This window comes from Thamnophis elegans, chromosome 3 (assembly GCF_009769535.1).
Source record: "Thamnophis elegans isolate rThaEle1 chromosome 3, rThaEle1.pri, whole genome shotgun sequence".
NCBI lineage: Eukaryota > Metazoa > Chordata > Lepidosauria > Squamata > Colubridae > Thamnophis > Thamnophis elegans.
The window spans coordinates 69,777,656-69,798,521 of NC_045543.1; the positions used below are offsets into that span (position 1 = coordinate 69,777,656).

Genomic DNA, 20,866 nt, shown 5'->3' on the forward strand with positions numbered 1-20,866 from the left:
TGCCAGACTAATCTTATTGCATTCTTTGACAAAGTGACAAAATTAGTGGACCAGAGGAATGCCGTCAATATAGTTTACTTGGACTTCAGTAAAGCATTTGATAAGGTAGACCATAACCTATTACTAGATAAAGTAGAAGAATATGGGTTAGACAGCATCACTACCAGATGGATTCGTAACTGGCTGACCAAACGCACTCAACATATAGTCCTCAATGGAACTGCATCTACATGGAGAGAAGTATGCAGTGGAGTACTCCAAGGCTATTTTAGGCCCAGTACTCTTCAACATCTTCATCAATGATTTGGATGAGGGAATAAATGAGGAACTCATCAAATTTGCAGATTACACTAAGATGACAGGAATAGCCAACACTCCAGAAGATAGGCTTAAGATACAGAAGGATCTTGACAAACTTGAACATTGGGCATTATCTAATTCAATGGTGAAAAGAGTAAGGCTCTATATTTAGGCAACAAAAATGAAATGCACAGGTACAATATAGGTGGTACTTTGCTCAATAACAAGTAACTGTGAGAGGGATCTTGGAGTCCTAATGGACAACCATTTAAATATGAGCCAGCAGCGTGCAGCAGCTGCCAAAAAAGCCAACACAGTTCTAGGCTACATAAACAGAAGGATAGAATCAAGATCACGTGAAGTGTTAATACCACTTTATAATCCCTTGGTAAGGCCACACTTGGAATACTGCATTCAGTTTGGTCACCACGATGTAGAAAAGATGCGGAGACTCTAGAAAGAGTACAGAGAAGAGCAACAAAGATGATTAGAGGACTGGAGACTAAAACATATGAAGAACGGTTGCAAGAACTGGGTATTTAGTTTAATGAAAAGAAGGACTAGGGGAGACATGATAGCAGTGTTCCAATATCTCAGGGGTTGCCACAAAGAAGTGGGAGTCAAACTATTCTGCAAGGCACCTGAGGGTAGAACAAGAAGCAATGGGGGAAACTAATCAAGGAGAGAAGCAACTTAGAACTGAGGAGAAATTTCCTGACAGTTAGAACAATTAATCAGTGGAACAGCTTGCCTCCAGAAGTTGTGAATGCCCCAACACTGGAAGTCCTTAAGAAGATGTTGGATAGCCATTTGTCTGAAACGGTATAGGGTTCCTGCCTAGGCAGGGGATTGGACTAGAAGACCTCCAAGGTCCCTTCCAACTCTGCTATTATATAGTATTGTATATACAACAGAAACTAACGAAGGATATGATGTTACTCCATGGGTAATACATTTGTATAGGAAAGCAGTCCAAATGATGAAGGTTGTGGTTGGGTTGTTGTTTGTCTTACATATCACATTTTTTATAGATAATAACATTAGATGCTGTAGCTGCAGCAACCACACAGAGTTTTCATGGGGAAAAGACTGGCAGTCAGCTAAACCATACAAATAGTTTGTAGTGGGAACAGAAGAAACTTTTCATACAAAATGGTGCTAATGATTAAATGTGCTAATGTCCATTTTTAACGGGTATCAAAAATAATTTTCATATTGGATAATACAGAGGCCTTCGAAACAAAGACCTTTTGAATAGACCTTTTAAGGAGGCAACCAATACCATATTATTTTGCCACACTTTTTATAAGCCCTTGATTTCATTTTTCCTTTATGCCTCCAATTTTATTTCTTCAATTGTTAAAAACTGAATTGAACTTTATTCATCTAACAGGACTAAAAAGCAGACTAAAACTATACTTGCTCAAAGTTAGCCAATAATACAAATCTAGTTAAGCCCTCCTGACAACTCCTAGAAGCACGTTCTACTCCATCTGGGACATTTGCCCAGAAGCTCATATCAGCAGGTTTCTTCTAGGTTAAGACATTAGTTGAATTTCTGATTGCACTCTCTGTTATCATTTTGCATCAACTGGTTCTTAAACTTTAAAAATAAAGTTCCTTAGAGTTATACTTCATTTCCTATGGCTTGCCTTAAACCTGAATGTGAGATGAATGGCTCGGCTCATATGAAATGCTTTTCTTCCTACCCTTGGGGAGCCTAACCTAAGTGAGGACCAAACTCTATAATTCTCCTAGATCACAGAAAACTATGGCAATAGTGAACAAGTCAGGAATGCGGAGGAATGGAAATGTTAAAAGATAGGTGGTACAACTATTTGTACATAGCAAAAATGTTTCTTTTTTAAAAAAAAAGTCTGACCTTGTTTTACTAATCTTCAGCTAATGTCAACTCATGTCAACATATCCTTGAACTTCATTGTTAAGCTTTCTTAAACATTATCTTTTTTAAACTTATGATGTATAGATTTGCAATTTCGATATATGTTTACAAATCCAAAAGGATCAAAGAGCATCTGGCATTTCATGGAAACATTTTTTTCCTTCCTCAAATAATTCCTCCAACCCAACAGCAAATATTTTAAAGAGGATGTTCCTCGAACAAGTGCGTTTTGTTTCTGTTTTATGCTGAGATAAAGAGTTGGTTTATTAGTGTAAATGACTCAGTCCTTTGAATAGCTTCATCAGTAAGATTAATTTATTTTCTTTTAATTAGGTCCCTGTGGCTAACACTGGCTAATAGTATTAGCAAGTCCTGAACAGAAGCTGGAGCTTAGAGATTTCATACAGACTTCAGTCACATTTACATGCCCACAGCAATGGCATCAAACTGAGCTGTAGACAAGCCATAATTAACGGTACTGAATTATTAACACCCAAATTCTTTTTGAAATAAGATGAATGTCAGTCCTTTTTAACGATATTGTGATGTGGACAAATGTCACTGAATTTAATAGAGGTGTCTGGTGCCTGAGGACAGTACCTTCTCATTAGCCTTGTTGAGGTCTAAGATCAGTGTATCAACATTTTCTTGCAAGACGGTGCAAAGCTCCGACCAAGAGAATTTATCCAAGATGCCTTCTGATTTCTTTATAAGAACACAGCCTGCTACCAAGTGCTGGTACAAAGTATGGAGGAAAGTTAACTTCTCCTGCAAAATGCAATTCATATTTTTCAGGGGGGAGGAAAAGAAGGGGAGAGGAAGAAAGAGTTAATGGCAAATATTTCTACATCGAAAAGTTTAATATAAATAAAAATAAATGAGTGTTCCAAAATGATGATCTAAGTTCAAGAAATCAATCAAAATCACAAAATAGGTAATAGCCTATTATATTTACACTAGGGCACAACCTGAAGACCTTTTATTTAAACAGTGAGGGGTTTCCCCTTGTTTAGTAAAGTTTAGAATGCATAGCCTACTAAAGATTACAGAGAATCAGACCTTGTAGTACTTTTATTATTGTATCTATTCATAAAATGCTGAGGGCATTTTTTTAATGAATAAAAAAGATCATACTAAGAGTTTGTACAGGGAGAAGCCCCACTATCTTCAATGAAAAGATTTCCACTGCTTTTAGTGTGCTTTAGATACAGTTCAACCCAAGCCATTTCCAAATAAACTTTACAAAAGCACTAAAAGCAGAATTACAGTTGTGATTCTTCAAACCCTAGTTCGGTGTTTAAATCGCTCAGAAGAAAACACCAACAACACATGGCGAAAATAGAAACAAAAGCATTTCCATGCAGTCTTTCACTTCTCCTTGTTAATTTAATATGTCGCCATTCTGTCCTTTTTGCTTGGGCTGTGATAAACCAAGCATAGTAATCATCCATTTGGCCTGGAAAAGGAATCCAAAGGCCTAGAATCAATTCACACATGTTAAACCCAACCACAATACTGTAGACATGCTGACTTTACAATATTGTCAGGCTTCTAGTTTCCTCTACTTTAATCACTATCTGATGAGCAGAACAATTCCAGCTGATTCATATGGACACAATTTAAATCCCAGACTGGAAGAAGGGTGGAAATAATGTTTCCTTTTAGTCGCTTGGCATTCTTTCTTAGATTCGTTAGAATAATGAGCTCAATATGCAGCACAATCGATTTTTTTTAAAAAAGAGAGAGAGAATACATTTAATATACCTATCGCAGAAAAGCTGTGAGCGCAAAAGAAAATGAAACTCTAAACACAAGCAAACGATGTATTTTTAAAATAGGATAAACATCAGGGTGGAAAGCATGTTTCAAAATAACACTTCATGAAACAATTACTATACACAATGCTACAATCAGTTGCTATCCCCAAAATAGGCAAGCTAAGTTGACTTTGTTGATGGGTGAGTAAAATGATACAGGTTTTTCTCATCTCTTGGACTTGCCATTTGAAACAGTTAATAGGGATTGGTGCCAAGGGATTAAACAGCTAATCTATTCCAAATGCAGACATATTTGGAAAGTGTGTATTTGCATTCAGCTAAACATTAACTTTCAAAAATTCCTTAGGCATATATTTACATTTTTGTCTCAAGAGAACAACGATATTCTTTAAATGTAAAGAATCAGATAAGTTGAGCAGTTAATATTTTTAAATCCTAGTAACAATAACAATTTATTACATTTATATGCCACCCGATTCCCAGAAACTTTGTGTAGTTTACATATGGATTAAAATATTCAAGGCAATAATGAGAAAGAAACCAGAAACAAAAGGCTAAAAATGGCGGGAAAATGGAAAAACAAGCCAGGTTACCTTTAAATGGAAAAATAAAATCAAAACATAATGCCAGAAATAAAAGTCCACAAAAACATTGGAAAGCAATCATTTAGATTTCTTATTGCAGTGGCATAAATCTTTATGTACAAAACAAATGATCTGATATAGAGAAATATGAAAGGTAAAGATTAAATAATATTTTGACAGACATCTTGTTTCTGGTAGTACCTCTGTATTTTTCTCATAAGCCTGCATGAGTGTCTGAATTTCATTTTTATATTCTGCACAACACGCTTTCTCTTTCTCCAAGCAATTCAATACATTTTGTAGTTCCATTTTTAATGTAGCTATTAAGGATTCTCTGTCTGCACACTTAGTTTGCAGATTATTTAACTCCTTCTTGTTATCAATGAGACTGTCATGTTTTACCTAAAATAGTATATAAAAAAGGAAAAATAAATGCTTCATGCAATAAAATACAACCTTCTTTATCTGATAACTCTTTTCAAATATACATGTCTGGATGTCGCACAAACAAGACAGTTTACTCCAATGGTTAATTACAATAAAGCAAACCACAGAATTTAAATTTAAATTAAACAAGTCCCACTTGTGGGACTTCTGTGGAAGTGTTATTTTACTTTTAGGCTTGTTGCACTGACATTTTTCAAAACCATCACCACACGTTAATAGACTTAAATATTCTGAAGGTATCCTGCTGCACCACCAAGTCCTTTGATTAGAACTTTTCAAGGTTATAACTACAATCAAGACAAAACTTATTAGAAGAATATACATTTATTTAACTTTAAGTTAACAGATATGTTAAAGACACAGATACCTGAAGTTCTTGACTTTGAGATCTTAGCTGGTATTGGGAAGCCTCAAGTTCTTTTGCCATCTTCTCAGAAAGAGCTGTCATTTTCTCTAGCTAGCAAAAAAACAATGTAGTAAACAATACATCATATTCAAGAGAAATGAAATTTCATTTTAATTGCCTACAGAGTAAAACTGAAATTTCATGCCGACTGATTTTCCTGGCCGATATCACAGCAATCGGCAGTTTGACACTAAATTAAAGATGTTCCCTTTCTGGTGGTGTCCCTGTCTGCTCTATATTAGTATCTTTAGTTGCCTTGGGTATATTTTCCATTTTGCAAGGATTGGATTCCCCCCAAATAATTTATTAATTTAATGCAGCAGTTGCACACACATTTACTTGCAAGTCTTTAAGTTCAATAGGAGCCTATAGATAAATGCATTTAGCCTCACAGTCTCAGCCTGACTTGGCTTAAGTGGTAAAACTACTAAGTTGCTCTAACTGAACAAATCAGTAGAAAAAGGTTATCATGATAAGCATTTTTTAAATGGCTGTGCAAAGTTTACAAGCACAATACCCCCCCCCCCTATGGCTCTGGTTATCTTATTGCTTAATTGCTCAAAACAAAAAAAGTTTAGCTATTAATTACAGTGCAAAGAAAACAGAACACCAGAAGACAGGACTGCTATCAAGAAGGCAAAGAAAGGGCACAGAGCTACCCCATCTGCCTATCAGGAGGATATGCTGTGGTCTCTGGCGCCATATGACAACTTCAGGGTCAGTCCCATTGAGTCCTACTGGGAAGTCTTGTGGCAGGTCATCTGTTGGCCCTGGGCTGCTTGCAATTTATTTTCCTGACAGTTCATTCTTCTTGCTGACAGAATTTTTCTTTCTTCTTTTTTTTTATCCTGTCTCTGGCATCAGTTCGCAACAAAACATGTTCCTCAGCCAAAGCCTGCTGAGTTGGCTTTTCAGTTGTGTTGAAGATCAGGTGATGTTCATTCTCCCAAATAACAATTCACAGTGGGAATTAAGGGCCTCTCACCTCCAAAGGCCACTAAGCATGTGAGTTGTTAACAAAAGAAACAAGTAAGGGTGATAGTATACCAAGACATGTAACTGCTCCCTTTGGGACTTATCTGGTGGCTCTCAGATAGCAGGAAAGATTTGACTGCAAAAGATTTTAAACTTAGCTCTTGTTTTCAGTATTAGAGTGGATCAAACACATTCTAAAGTAAGAAGTTTGTATTTTTGTATATTTAAGTCAAAATTGTAACAGTTTGCTAAAAATCTAATCTTTTTCATGTACTCAAGTGGCATAAAACTGATATGTTTTATAGATCTATCAATAACCTCATTAAAGTGAACTGAACATTCTGAGAAGGTAATAAGAGATATGATGAAGATATAAGAAGTCTTATAAAGTTCAATTAGGTTTATCCTTGAGTAGTGAATGCAACATTACAATCCAAACTGAAATCATTCAAAAAAATACCTGCTTATATACACTGTGGGGGCACAAGGATCTATTTTATTAATTTTAAACACTAAAAACAAAGCTAAAACCAGGTTGAACTATTTCTCCTTTGAGGACCTTAACAAAAATGCTCCAGAAACATCTTTCTTAAAATGCTTACATTTACATTAAAACAACAAGAAATCAAATTCTAACACTTACCCCTCCGATGCTACAGTCTCTACATTTATTCCACCTGCTATCAATTTGTACTGCGTGTAAACACTTGTAGTAAAACTATGTGAACATAGTTTTATATATTGCACTGTATGTGAAATCTTAAATGGGTAATAAAAATCAGTCACGCACAGAGTTTAGCTTAAAATAATTGGGCATTGAAACATTTCAATGCAAAAAATAATAATAATCACATAAATACATACACAGAGCTAAACACGTTCTTAAGTTAAAGTGAATCATGACCACAGGGCAAGCTTAAAGGAAGAGCTGTGACAAAAGATTATTTCTTCTTCTTTTCTGCAAAGCTGTCAACTCAACATTCCCAGTGTTTTGACCTCTGTAACAAGCAAGGAATCTCTAGCATTGTGGGCTGAAGGCAATATACGTGGAGCTGAGCAGTGCAACTGTTACCTCATTAGATGCCTCTTCCTGCTTGTTCTGGTAATCTGTCAAGGTACACCTCAAAGTCTCAAGGACAAGAGTGAAGCTCGGAGGTTTATCTTTGTCCTTGTGAATGCCTGAAGAAAAATGCAGAATCAAAACAAAACCCTTAGAGCTGAACAGAGAGACAGGAAAATATCTCCAAGAGCAACAGAGATATTTAAATCAGTTGGGCTCCAGTGACAATACAGAATGTTGAACAACCCCTGTGTTTTCTCCAAGGCACACTGGTGGATCTGTTCTTTAATATCAAATAAAGCTGAAGAAGAATTTTTGCGCTATGGCTACAGTTCACCACATGAAAAAATATGAACTCTGGCTTGTTTTCCTACACATCTTGAGGCCTACCTCCAATCTTATTTAAAGGTATCTAATGATTGCAAGTCTGCGTGTCGTTCAAAAAAGATCATCCTCCAAACGAAACAAACATTTGCTTTCAAGCGCAGAACATTCGTGCCTTCAATGATTCATGTTCTGCCATGCACTTTGGAAAGAAACTTTCTTTCTATGCCAAAGGACCGCAGGGCTTCCTATTTTGCCTGGGTGCAAGTTAAAGGACTTGAAACCTCAAAATATTATTTCTTCTCATACCCTGTACAGAAAAAAAAGGAAAAATAAAACCCAAATGATTATCTAACCTAATTTAGCTGATGGCCACATTTGTCAATAGTGGCATCTCCTAATTCCTCTTTTTCCCAAAAACTGTTTTTTCACTATTCATTAATTAAGTCATGGCAGACCTTAATCAAGAGTTTAATCATGGTTCATCAGCAAAGATGTCATCTGTAACCAAGTGTAAAATCAATAGTTCAAACAATGGCCACTTCATTAGCACCCCATGTCTGAGAGTTCAGACTACGATAACTGACTTCTTATTGATATCATTATCATTATTACTCTGTGTTTTGCATGTACACCGAGAGCTTCTGAACAGGAGACAAATTCCTTATGTGTCTAATCACACTTGGCCAAATAAAGCTATTGCAGCCCTGAAGCTGACCTGACAAAAGCCATTTTGAGGCTTCAGTGTTGCCACACTGGAGCTGAGGGATAGTGAGGGGGGGAATAGAGATAGCTGGGGTTTTGTAGCCAAAATAAAATACTTTCCCCTGGGAACCAAGGACATTCTAGCACCTGTCCAAAGAGAGGAGTAGCAACATTTTTAGCCGCCCGGACGGCACCTTAATTGGACCATGAGGCTGATTGTTTAAGGAAGAGGAAAAACTTTTACTTTTAATTAGGTGAAAAACCGCAGAAAACTTCAGAATCGGTTTTCACCAAAACAGTGCCAATATGATACATCCAATGAAACTATTCTTTGAGGAATCTACCTGCCTCAGAGTTTTGTTTGCTATGGGGGTATTACTTGGAACCCTGACAGCTATTCTGTTCTGTTCTGTTCTTCTCTGCTCTGCTTTGCTCTTCCTGAGAACTGGCACTCAAAATGAACTTGTACATAGCATACACAGGTATAGGTTGAATGGGTGCTATTCTTTTTAAAAATAATTTTCTAAAGTTACAGGAAACAGCATGATCTGGATATACAGCATGATCTGCATATACTTTTAGCCACTGTGCTTTTGCCTTTCAAAAGGCATAAGTGAAAATGATCATTAAATACAGCAAGGTCTTATGCTGCATGTTGGCTAAACAGATGTTTCCAAAATCTTCAATTCTATAACAATATTTCAAAACTGAGCACTGTTAGCTTCTATAAAAATGTGTATTTATGAAACGTATCTAAAAGAATATGCAAGTAATTTTCTGAAGATGATTGGAAATCACTGTGATTTCTTGAGATATTAAAGGTATGGCCTTTATTAAGAGAGTTGTTCCATACATATAGGTTTTGGAGACCATTCGTTCTGCATCTCACATTTCAAAATCATTGTCATATAAAAAAGAAATCTAAAAAAATCTTGAGAAATAACTAAATAAACACGAAGCCAGCACAATTCTTTATTCTAAAGATTAAAGACCCTTCAAGCCAAGGACATATCACTTTATTCACATTTCTTTTCTTTAAAAATAAAACTCTTTAAATTGACTAAATTTATTTTGAAGAAAAAGCAACTCCAAGGAGCTTCAATCCAAAATGTGCTCTGTATCTACACTGAACCTCTCCTGTTTCTCATCCATTCATTGTTGTTATTGCAACCAAAATTTCTGCTTGCCACAGCCACAATTATTTTTGATAAAAACCATGAAAGTCAGAAGCCTTCACAACTTGTGGCAAAGAATATTCTAATGCATTTTCCCCTGGATGTCTCCAGTCTCTTTGGCATGAAAGTTGAAATACAAATAGTAAAGTGAAATAAAGTTATTGAAATGAGAGAATAATGAAAGTGTTTAACTCAAGAATGTTTTGATATTATTTATTTGATTTGTATCCTGTATTACAACATGGCCATCACTGACCAGATCATGAAGAAAAACAGCTGGCACAGGTATCTGCGCAGACAACATACAAACTGTTCTTCGTTACAGGCATCACTGTAGTTAAGGATCTAGAAGCACTGCAAATCTGCACCTTTGGGGAAGTCCAAAACAACTCAAAGCCAGATGAATTTCAGTTTTATACTCATCAACAATCTCTTTAGATTGATTAGATGTAATTTCGGCTTATTCTCTTTTATCTAACCCATTATGAAATTTAAGTAATTTTCACCAGTTCTCAAAAATTCCAGATACTTTTTGAGAATGGTTTCATATAGATGTTGAGCAACACTGAGCAATAAGGTAGAACCCTGAAGAGGCATTAGTTAAATGACTGATACAGAACAATTGTCCCCTAATGCCAGTTTCTGAATTCAGCCCAATGAAAGCAACAGAACCAGGATAAACTGTGCTTCCAAGACCATGATCAGCCTAAAACAAACCACGGAATGATGATCTGTCAATGACAATAGAGCAATACAAATTTCAAACAAATTTGTGGGCTGCAGTCTCTCATGCCCATTAGTAACATATATACTTTCCAAAAATGTATACACAGGAGTGTAGAGTGTGAGTTTGTGCATGGATTATAATTTGGATCTGTGTTAGTGTGGGGAAGCCTTCTGTACGTGTTGCCAGCAAATCAGAGCAACAATTGGTCTTTTGATTAACCTTTGCCTCAAGAAAAAGTAATGTACTAAGAAACGTTAAATAAATATAACAAGCACAAGTGTTTTATGAGAAATATATTGGATAGAAGGGATAACCTGAAGTAAGACACTTGATATTAAAATGTAATAATATTTTATCTGGGATGAGAAGCTTCCTGGGCTCCTCAGAGGGAATAATAAACTTAATAGGTAAGACGTTAAAAGAAAAAAATATAACCTAATGTTAAAAAGGCACTGCATGTCCTATATATCTGTTAAGAAGCGGTCTGGTAGCACCTCATCCACCTAACCAATTTTATTAAAAGACATAAGTTTTCATGAGCTGCAGCTCACTTCATCAGAAGCACAGAACAGGTAAAACTGATGGCTATGAGCTCGCTTCTCACACTGCATGTTTCTTTCTATTTGTTTAAATATTTTAAAATTCTAAAACTCATAAGCAAAGGCAGCTTAAGTATGAATTCCATTCCAGTTCTGTGATTCCTACGTTCTGGCAAGGCAGTTTTTCTTTACTCTATATTCTAGGATCTCCTTAGAAAACAAATCCACAGATCTGTCTATGGGCACAGCCTTGTGTTTCCGCCTCTTCCCAGTGCTACGCTACTGGGAGGGCAACTATGGCCGCTTTATGACCTGTGGACTTCATGGATGGCTCAGGAATTCTGCGAATTGAAGTGCATAGGTCATAAAGTTGACCACAGTTGCCCACTCCTGCCCTAAAGCAAAACTAAAGCAAACCACAATAGTTGCCATACTCACTGTACTTGATATTACTCTTAGAAGACTGTGTGTTGAAATGCTCAGCCCCACAAAAAATTATTTATTTAATGTATGGTTTATTTTACACCAAAGTTGGGGAACGATGGCCACTTTATGACTTGTGGACTTCAACTCTGGAATTCTGGGAGTTGAAGTCCACAAGTCATAAACAGGCCATCGTTCCCCACCCCTGCTTTACACAAAAACTGGGTCACTGTTCTTTATTATATTGGCCATAACCATTCATTTGATCTCTCTTTTTTCAATGTGCTGAAAAGCAAGACATGACCCTGGTCAAAAGACTTAAGGAAACAACCAAATATGAACCTATTCTGTTCAGCCTCAAGACATAACCTGCCTATGAATCTGCTTGATGTAGTGGCACATTACAAAAATGTTAAGTCTATAGAAAGAAGACAAAAAATTGTCCCAAAAAATAAGATAATGGCATATTTCCCATCATCATCTTTTCCCCCAAGACAACTCTAACATTAAAACTAAAAATAATACCTATATACCAAAGCATATGTTTCATGTGAATGATTCTTTTCAACTTGCTTTGCTTTGGCTCTTTCTTTCCAGGCAGCTCAATCTCCTTTGCCAAAACCTCTGCTCTAACCAAGTTGTTCCAAAATGCTCTGTTCAGAAATTTATTCAATGCTTCTGAAAAGAAGGAAATGCGCTCCTAGCCAATTTCAATAGTCTCAGTTCCCCTGGTTTCTCTAAGCTTTGTCCTGCGTGTCTCCCTATCTCCCCAGATGCAGAACGGATTTTGGTTCCAAACCTTCGGCTGGGTTGGAGGAGGGCCATGAAAAATTCATGGTAATTACATCAATACTCATTTGCAGTGAAAGCTGAAATGCAAGAGGGAACAGCAAGTAAATCCCTGCTGTGTGAAAGAAGAAAACAAATCTCAACTATGTAGTGGGAAAGTCCCTGCTTCCAAATCGTGATTAATACAAACTGGGGCTGTATCACCATGGAACTGAAGGCCAGAAGTCTTCCAGTGCCACTTCTGTCATTGTAAAAAGATGTATTATCAGGATCCTTTCTGTCTAGAATTACTTCCCCTCTGACATAATGTGGGTGGCCCACTGGCAGCCTAGTCTTGAAAAATAATACAAGTGATAGGACAGATTTATGCAGAAAGAGTAGAAGAGGGGGGGAATTCAGTAAACATGGTTCTTTTTTTCCACTTTTTTGGAGAAAAAAGAAAAGGGTTGGGGGCTATGCTTAAGACTACTTGATACCATTTTAGGAGATTATTTTAATGCATATTGTTCTGCCTCTGAAAAATGCAAGTGTTTACCCAAAGTAGAATAGAATTAAACTCTCCTTTGTGAGCTTGGTTACTCTTCTGTCTACCAGAACCAGACCAACTGGAAAGGAAGACAAATGTGTGTAAAGATGGAATTACAGTGGCTCAACAACAAATCTCAAAAGAATGAGGGAAAAAGACCTTTCATCTCTGAAATTTCTTTCAGCACTTTCCTCCATTTGAAATTAACATTACTGATGATGCAGGGCAGACAATGAGGTGGGAAAAAGCAACTTCTGCACTTGGGTTGGGGTGGAATTTGCATTGGCATCACTTTAAACTAACATTGTTAGGAGTCATGTGATAAACTCTGTGTCCTACATGACTTTTTTTTCTGAACACACAACCTTTAAGTAGCTGAAGGTTGCCTGTGAATTTGGCTCAGTTCAATCAAAAACATCTGTTCCCCTGGTAAGTCTGCTGTCAGGACGTTTTTCTCATTTGGCTTTCGCCACAACCTTTCCCAGCCAATCGCAAACAATCCAACACTTGTAAATCAAGTTTGGGCTGACACTAGCAGGCCTGCATTCAGTCACCCCATCCCAGCCAGTGAGGCCACTCAACTGCTGTGAGAGCTGCTCTTAGCATGTCATCGAATCAAAGCATGTTGAGAAGAGGGAATGTAAGAGGCATCTGCAGAATTCCCCTATTTAGTGATGTTGGAACATTGACAAATGCATCTGTCATTTCATAGCTTCAACTAACCTGCTGTCCATTGGCTTGACATAGTAAAGCTGTCCAGAAGTGACTCCAGTGCTCTCACATTGTTTTCACATGTCTCTGCTAGGAAGGCCTGGCGTTTCCTGGTCTTCATTTGGCAGGAGTGAGAAGAAAGGGGGGGGGGGGAAGATAGATATTAAGGGCATAGAAGAGTCATTCATAACCACCAAAACTGTTGCAGGACACACCGTGGAATAATATTTAAGTGAAACAAAAACGAATCAGAGGAATTTCCCGTTACCAAAATAACAAAATTGAAGAAAAAAGTGGAAAATATATCAAAGAAGTAGTGCCATGATTATTGCTTTTCCAGATTAATTTCCAGGTAAATGGTGGATTTTGCATCATTTTAATGTTCTGCTGCTAGAGCAAAGTCCAAGTAAACCGTCAGGAACTAATTAAAACATTACCCAGGAACCATTCATATTTTTCTGTGTTGCAAAAGACATCCTGGCTAGGAAATATGGCAATCCCAAAATCTGGCATGGCACCAAGGTGCCCCTGAAGAAGTCTGATAAATTGGTCCTCTGCTGAGATGTCTGGTAGATGTATTTAATTTTGCTTTTCCAAAGTAACTTCTTTTGTGTAATCTCACCTATAGGACGCCCAACTGGTGAAAACTAGACTCTGCATTTATAACTAGGAAAGTACCTTCCTGATGTAGTGTCTAAATCAGCATATCTTAACCTTGGGAACTTTTAAGATGCATGCACTTCAACTCCCAGGATGGCTGCTTGGAGAATTCTGGGAATTAAAGTCCACCCATCTTAAGGTTCTTAAGGTTGAGAAGCACTAGTCTAAATGTGGAACAGGGCAACTCACTAGAGCCAAGTCATTGTGTTCATCTCGCCACGGCCATTTTGCCGCAACCAACTTGCTGCAGCCAATTCTCTGTGGGACAACCCTCTGCAGGACAATTCCATGTGGGATAACTTATTGCAATAAATGTTATCTCCAATTGTTCTTTCAACATTATTTCTATTGACAAAAAATGGAAATAATGTCGAAAAGCCAGTGGCGGATAACATTGCATTGAGTTATCCTACAAGGAACTGTCCTATGGCAAGTTAACCACAGCGAGTTGACTCATGGTGAACTAGCTACAGCGAGATGGCCGTGTGGAAATAGCCACAACAAGATGGCAAATTGGCCACAAGGAGATGGCTCCAGCAAGTTGGCTACGGCGATCTGTCCTAGACCCTCTAGATGACAGTCTAGAGATGAAGATGAAGATGAAATGTCATCCTTGACCAGGCAAAGCAAAAAGTCTCTCTAAAGAGGCAGTTGGTGTTCATTCACATTCTGTGAGATTAGGGATAAGTATTCAGAAAAAAAGCAAAGCAAGAAAGAAGTCAGAGGAACCAAAAATTCTTGCATACATCAAAACAGTGAGAAGATTTTTCTTCAGCCAGCATCTCTGCAATAAACATGTATGGAATCCAAGATCTTCTTCAAGGATATAGCAAGTGAACTGATTATATTGATTTTATTCCTAATTCTTTGTATGTGACTGTTTCTTGCCCTTGTTTTCTTATTTCCACTTTTCATATCTAAAGACTGAGTTTCATTACTTTTATTTTTTTCTTTATATTTACCATTTCTACATGTAAAACTGTGCAGTTGTATATGAGCAGCACATTGTTAGTTAAGTTCCATAATCTAGGGCTTTGGGGTAGGAAGATCCAAAGTATTTTCCTTTATTTTCTTAGAAAAGGGCTGAGAAAATGTTCTTGTGTAGGAAGCCAAAGAGCTAAACAGCTTTGCTTAGTTTGCCAGAGATGGAGGCATCTAACTGAGTATTACAAGTTACTGATGATACCTCACCTCCTGACAATGAATGATCTCCCCCAGGGGCTTCATGTAGACGTTAAACAGAAGTGGAGAGACAGTGAACCCTGAGGCATCCCACACAGTAGGGCTGATAGTGGGATCTCCCATTCCAGATCAATACCAGCTAGTGTCAGTTCCTTAGGAAGGAAGAGAAGCAGCATAAAACTATGCTACTTGTTCCCAATCCTCAGAGCTGATCATTGTCAATGGTACTGAAAGCCACCAAGAGATCAAGTACAGTCAGGATGGACACACTACCCCTCCTGAAAACAGGCTTGCTAACTTCCTGCCTAGCGTCCCAACCACTCAAGCCACCATGCTCCTACTTATGAGATAAAACTTGAACAATACCATTAAGATGGTCTTCCACATTTTGTTATAGTACAACTGTATTATATCTAGTGCTACAGTTTAATAAGCAATACAAAGCACTACAAAGACACGCTGAAAGCCTCCTTCAAGTCCCTTGAAATTGACACCACCTCCTGGGAAACCCTGGCACAAGATTGTTCAACATGGCGCACACTGATCCACTAAGGCTGCCAGACATCTGAGGACAGAAGAACAACCATAGCACAAGAGAAGGGGGCACTCCGCAAAGCCAGAGCTGCAAATGCTGCAACAATGGTGCCCACACATGTCTGCTCGATCTGTGGCAGAACATTTCATGCCCATATAGGCCTGATCAGTCACCTGCGGATATATCATGGACAGCCCACAATCTGTTAGATGTCAAGGTCCACTTCGAACACGATGGACGAACATCATTACAGTTTCACAACTTTCATTTTAACTAACCCTGCAGGATGATCTGTAAAGAAGGGCACAACTTATAAAAAGTTGCCAAAATGAGTCATTTGTCACTGATATTAGTAGATACCGGGTCAGAGTTTGGTTTATGATCGAAAATACTGGTTAATTATCAAAAGATTGCATAGTATTTCATATTTCTTGTTAGACCTCCCCTTTTTGTCATGTACTTTTCTTTCTCTAGATTGCATTTTAATTATTTTTATTCTTTGACTGGAAATAATTAAAAAAATAAAAACAAAAACATTAACAGGCAGTTTATTTCGGGAGGGGGGAAGAAATAAAATAGATCCCTTATCAACTTTTCTTCTAAACTGAACAGGAAAAATATGTTACTTCAATTTGTGTCAACTTTCTAAAACCTCTATACAGGTCAACTCCCCTTTTCTTTTCTTTTCTTTTCTTTTCCTTTTTTTTTCTTTACTCCAGTGACCCACAATCCAATTTTGAGTAACAGTCATCTGAGCTTTTGAGTTATCAGCACTTCCCACAACAAAAAGTCAGCCTGAAGATAAGGATTCAGGGTTTTTATGGTGAGAAACATCTTTTTCCTGTTAACTGAGCTCCGTTATGAGCCAACAGTGGATCATGACTGACTGGAATGTATGCGGATCTCTTCTGTGTTCTCCACCATTCTGCTTAAATATTTTATAAATTTGCTCTACCATTTCAATTTTAATTATATGTTCTGTATATCTACTAATATATTATTCATATACATTTCAGTGTTTGATCCCCAGTAGCATTTACATGGTCTTCCCTGTGTGATGGTTAGTACTATACATCACAAAGAATTTCCAGTGCCGATGGAATTCTCATGCCGAGATTTTTTTTCTTTCTTAAAACATCAGTATTCCAAAAAGAAGTATAAAGATGCATGCAATTTTTACAGGGTATAAATAGGCTAGAATGCTGAACTACACAGAATTCTGTCAACCCTATTTTGCCGTCCCCACAGAAAAAGCATATTGCCCACAGAACAGCATAAAAAGCAATGTCACACCAATAAAGTAAATATTTTCATGCATGTATATGCATTTGAATCAGAAGATACTCAAACTGTGCACCAGCAGAATCTCTTCCAGCACAAAAGGTTTAGGCAAGCTGTTCAAACAGCACAGAGCAGTTTATCTTTTCACACAGATGCTTTATTTTTAATCTGCCATATATTAATATATTTATATTGGTGCAACTTTTCTGTATTGACATCTTAAATTCATGTTGGCCCTGTGTAAATCAAGTTTGGCTACTTGATTTTTTTCAAAATTCTCCCTCTGTCTGTCTCTCTCTCCCCCCATCCCCCCCACCCCAAGATATACATATACATTAAAAATTTCCAGCAATCCTGTGTACATTCTAGTTCCAGCCAATTGGGGATGCAATGACTTTAGCAGTTAAGAAGCTGAGCTTGTCAGCTGGAACACTGACAGCCTGGGTTCGAGATCCGAGCACCACATGATGAGGCGATCACCCATCCGTGCCACAGCTTCTGGCCACCTAGCTGTTCAAAAGCATGCAAATGCAAGTAGATAAATAGGTACCACTTTAGTGGGAAAGAAAGAGCTTTTCATGTTTCATCACATACTCTGCGCTGTGGCATGATATTGTAGGAAGTTAGCACTCACCCCTCTCCTAGAAAAATGAAATATAATAGGAAATATTAAAAAGGCAGAATATTATATTTCTCTGGATGAGAAATGGAGAAACATGTTTTAAGGCAGAAAACAGACTCACTCTTAATAGCCCCCACCACCCACAATAGCCCACATCATATGTCCGCACTTAAGAGATAGAGATAGCTAGGTCTATTCATAGGCAAATGCCCTCATCCAAGATTCAACAAAGGCAGGATTACCCCTCTACCCATCTCACCACATGGCACATGGGAAGATTACATCACCCAGCAGGGTTCAACCAAACCTGGGACTCAGGACAGCCTACAGAGTTACCCCTGCATGGCCCCATGGGAGTCTGACAACCAATCACAATACAAGCTCAAATTCAAAAGTCCAGAGTGGGTATAAAACTCAGGCACACTCAGCATTCTTCCCTTTTTTTCTTCACCCAACATCTTCAAGGCATGTGATCCTGTCTACCATTAAAACCATCTTTTCAAACAGCCACCATATTTCCAGTGTCTTTCTCCCCACTTGGAACTGAACCCAGATGGATATTTCTTCCAACAATATCATGCTGACCACATGACCAGGGGCATGTCTTCGGACAACACCGACTTCCTCGGCTAAGAAACAGAGATGAATACTGCCCCCCTAGAGTCAGATACTACTGGATAGGGGAAATCTTTACCTTTATCCAGCCAACCCCTTGCATTCTTTTCTCCCTTGAGCCCCCCTAGTTACATGAGGCTCCCCAAATGTCCTTTCTATTTGAAAGCAACTTAAAATAACGTATGCATAGACTAAGAAAAGTTGTTCTTCATATCTGAGCTTCCCAACAATGTGAATGAGAAACTCAGAATGAGCTACTTAGGCTTGGATTTCCCAGGCAGCATTCTGCCTCTTGTCCAACATATATTGATCCTCTGGAAAAAGGTATATAAGCAAGAGAATCCTGACAGCAAGGTGCAAGAGGAACACACAGATGCTAGCGCCTGACTTTGGTGTAATTTGCAGCTAATTGAGCTTTCTCTTTCTCCACTGTTACTTAATCAAAGAGCCGCTCTGTTGCAGCCTGTCAAACCTGGGACTCAATTTATATGTAAATGCCTTTCCAACTACCAAGAGGACACACAACCAAACAGTATACCTTGAAATGGGCCAAATGCAGCTAAACGCAGCTGCAGAACCATCAGTTCCTCGAAGCCTTGGAGGTATTCACTACGTTTAGTTACATGATAAAACATCAGATTGATTTTCAACCTGCCTACCATGCCACTCCATATTCAAATCATTCTGTTTGCACTCAAAATGACTGCATGCCCTAAACTCAGAATCCAAATGAATGCCACCATTTGATAGAATCACTATTGACACGTGCCTTTGTGGTTAAGGTGCTAAACTACAATAAGAAAACCAGGTTTAAGCCCAGAGAGATAAGACCACTGCAAAAATCTCAATGAGCTAAGATGAGAGTATGTTAGATATTTGGGGGTTCCTTTGTGGTTATCTCATGGTCATCCAGACTTCGCAGCCCAGCTACAGTAGCCCTACAATCAAAAGACAAAACTACAGGTAGTAGCAGAAGTGGGTTGCTCCCAGTTTTACTATTGGTTTGCTTTGTGCTCGTGCACGCCAGACGCACACTTCGCACGCTGTTCAATATGAATTGTTCTTCATGCATGTGCAAAACAGTTTACAGTGAACTGCGCACATGCGTGCACTACTAAACAACATGCTGGCAATGACAGCGGCGACCAGGGAAGCGGTTCAAGGGTGTGGCCAGCCTGGATCACTGCCGGTTCTGCGACCCAGTTCGAAATACCACTACCGGTTCGACCGAACTAGCCGAACCGGTAGCAACCCACCTCTGGGTAATAGTTGAGCCCCAAATTTCTAAGTGAGACATTTGTTAAGTAAGTTTTGCCCCATTTTATAACCTTTCTTGCCACAGTTGTTAAGTGAATCCTACAGTTGTTAAGTTAGTAACACGGCTGTAGAGTGAATCTGGCTTCTCTTTTGACTTTTGTTGCCAGAAAGTCGCAAATCAGATCATACAATCCCAGGAAACTGCAACCGTCATAAATATGAGCCAGTTGCCAAGTGTCTGAATTTTGATCACATGACCATAGAGAGGCTGCAAAGGTCGTAAGTGTGAAAAAAAGTCATAAGTCAATTTTTTCAGTGCTGTTGTAACTTTGAACAATCACTAAATGAATTGTTGTAATTTGAGGATTAACTATCTTAAAGTGCTAGCTGAATATCCATGCTCTGCTACAAAACTATGTGATTGGGCTTGATAAATCGACACTTACAGCTTGAAAACTAATGAGTAGTTATGATCGTCTCTACTCTCCCCTTCTCTCCCTCAGGCTTGCCCCACAGAGGCCTCTCCAAATTCCCAGCTCGCAGGCAGGATGAGTCATGCGCTGGCCACACCCAAGTGGCAGTTGGAACAGAGTTCTTTTCAGGTTGGGAGGGGGAGTAGAATGTCTAATTCCTTAGCATCAGAGAGTGTTGATAATAATGTAAGAAATACTAATGATCTGATGGTCATTTTGAAAAATCCTTTCTTAGCGAGGACCTAGAAGCCAAGAGGGACATACATGCCAAATTTCAAGTTTGTAGGCTTTACGGTTCTGGAAATTTCATGATGTTGCGTGAGTGGTATTTCACTTTTATATATATAGATTTAGATACTTTAATACAGATAATCTTAGATAAAAGATTATCACTTTGAATCATCTTATTAAAATCAAATTTTAAAGTGAACTTGAAATGCAAAATGACCATCAAGAACTGAAAGAGTCGAAGTGGAATAGAGATGCATTCTATCAATAAATTACATGTAATTAAAATATTTGATCATAATTTCCTCCTGATGCAAAAACATTACAGTGTAAAGCCCTTAAATTATTATCAGTATTGGACACTTGTTTTAGACTTTAGAGCAGTCTAACACTACATTTTAATAAACAAGAAATAATGGTTTATTAATTTAATTTAAATTGTTTAATTTAATTTAATAAATGATAAAACATTTTTGCTAGCATTATTTGCCAGGAGTTTGGAATAAAGAAGTCAAATATCTCCTATTTAAAAAATCAGTGGCTTTAAAGAATATTAAGTATTATCCTGTTGCAGTTAACTCAACAACAATAACAAAGATCATATTTAGCGGACATTCCATAGAATCATAAAATGCCATTAA

The 20,866-nt window shown here is 37.9% G+C and overlaps 1 protein-coding gene across 2 annotated transcripts in view; it reads right to left on the reverse strand.

Moving 5' to 3' along the window:
- Window positions 1–20,866, reverse strand: part of CCDC171 (coiled-coil domain containing 171) — a 186,626-nt gene that overhangs the window by 111,011 nt on the left and 54,749 nt on the right. For both annotated transcript variants that reach the window (XM_032214660.1, XM_032214661.1), the window contains exons 10-14: window positions 13,385–13,487; window positions 7,466–7,572; window positions 5,380–5,469; window positions 4,767–4,967; window positions 2,804–2,971 (exon numbers count right to left, since the gene is read on the reverse strand). In XM_032214660.1, the coding sequence (XP_032070551.1) occupies window positions 2,804–2,971; window positions 4,767–4,967; window positions 5,380–5,469; window positions 7,466–7,572; window positions 13,385–13,487 (669 nt within the window). The remainder of the gene's footprint in view (window positions 1–2,803; window positions 2,972–4,766; window positions 4,968–5,379; window positions 5,470–7,465; window positions 7,573–13,384; window positions 13,488–20,866) is intronic.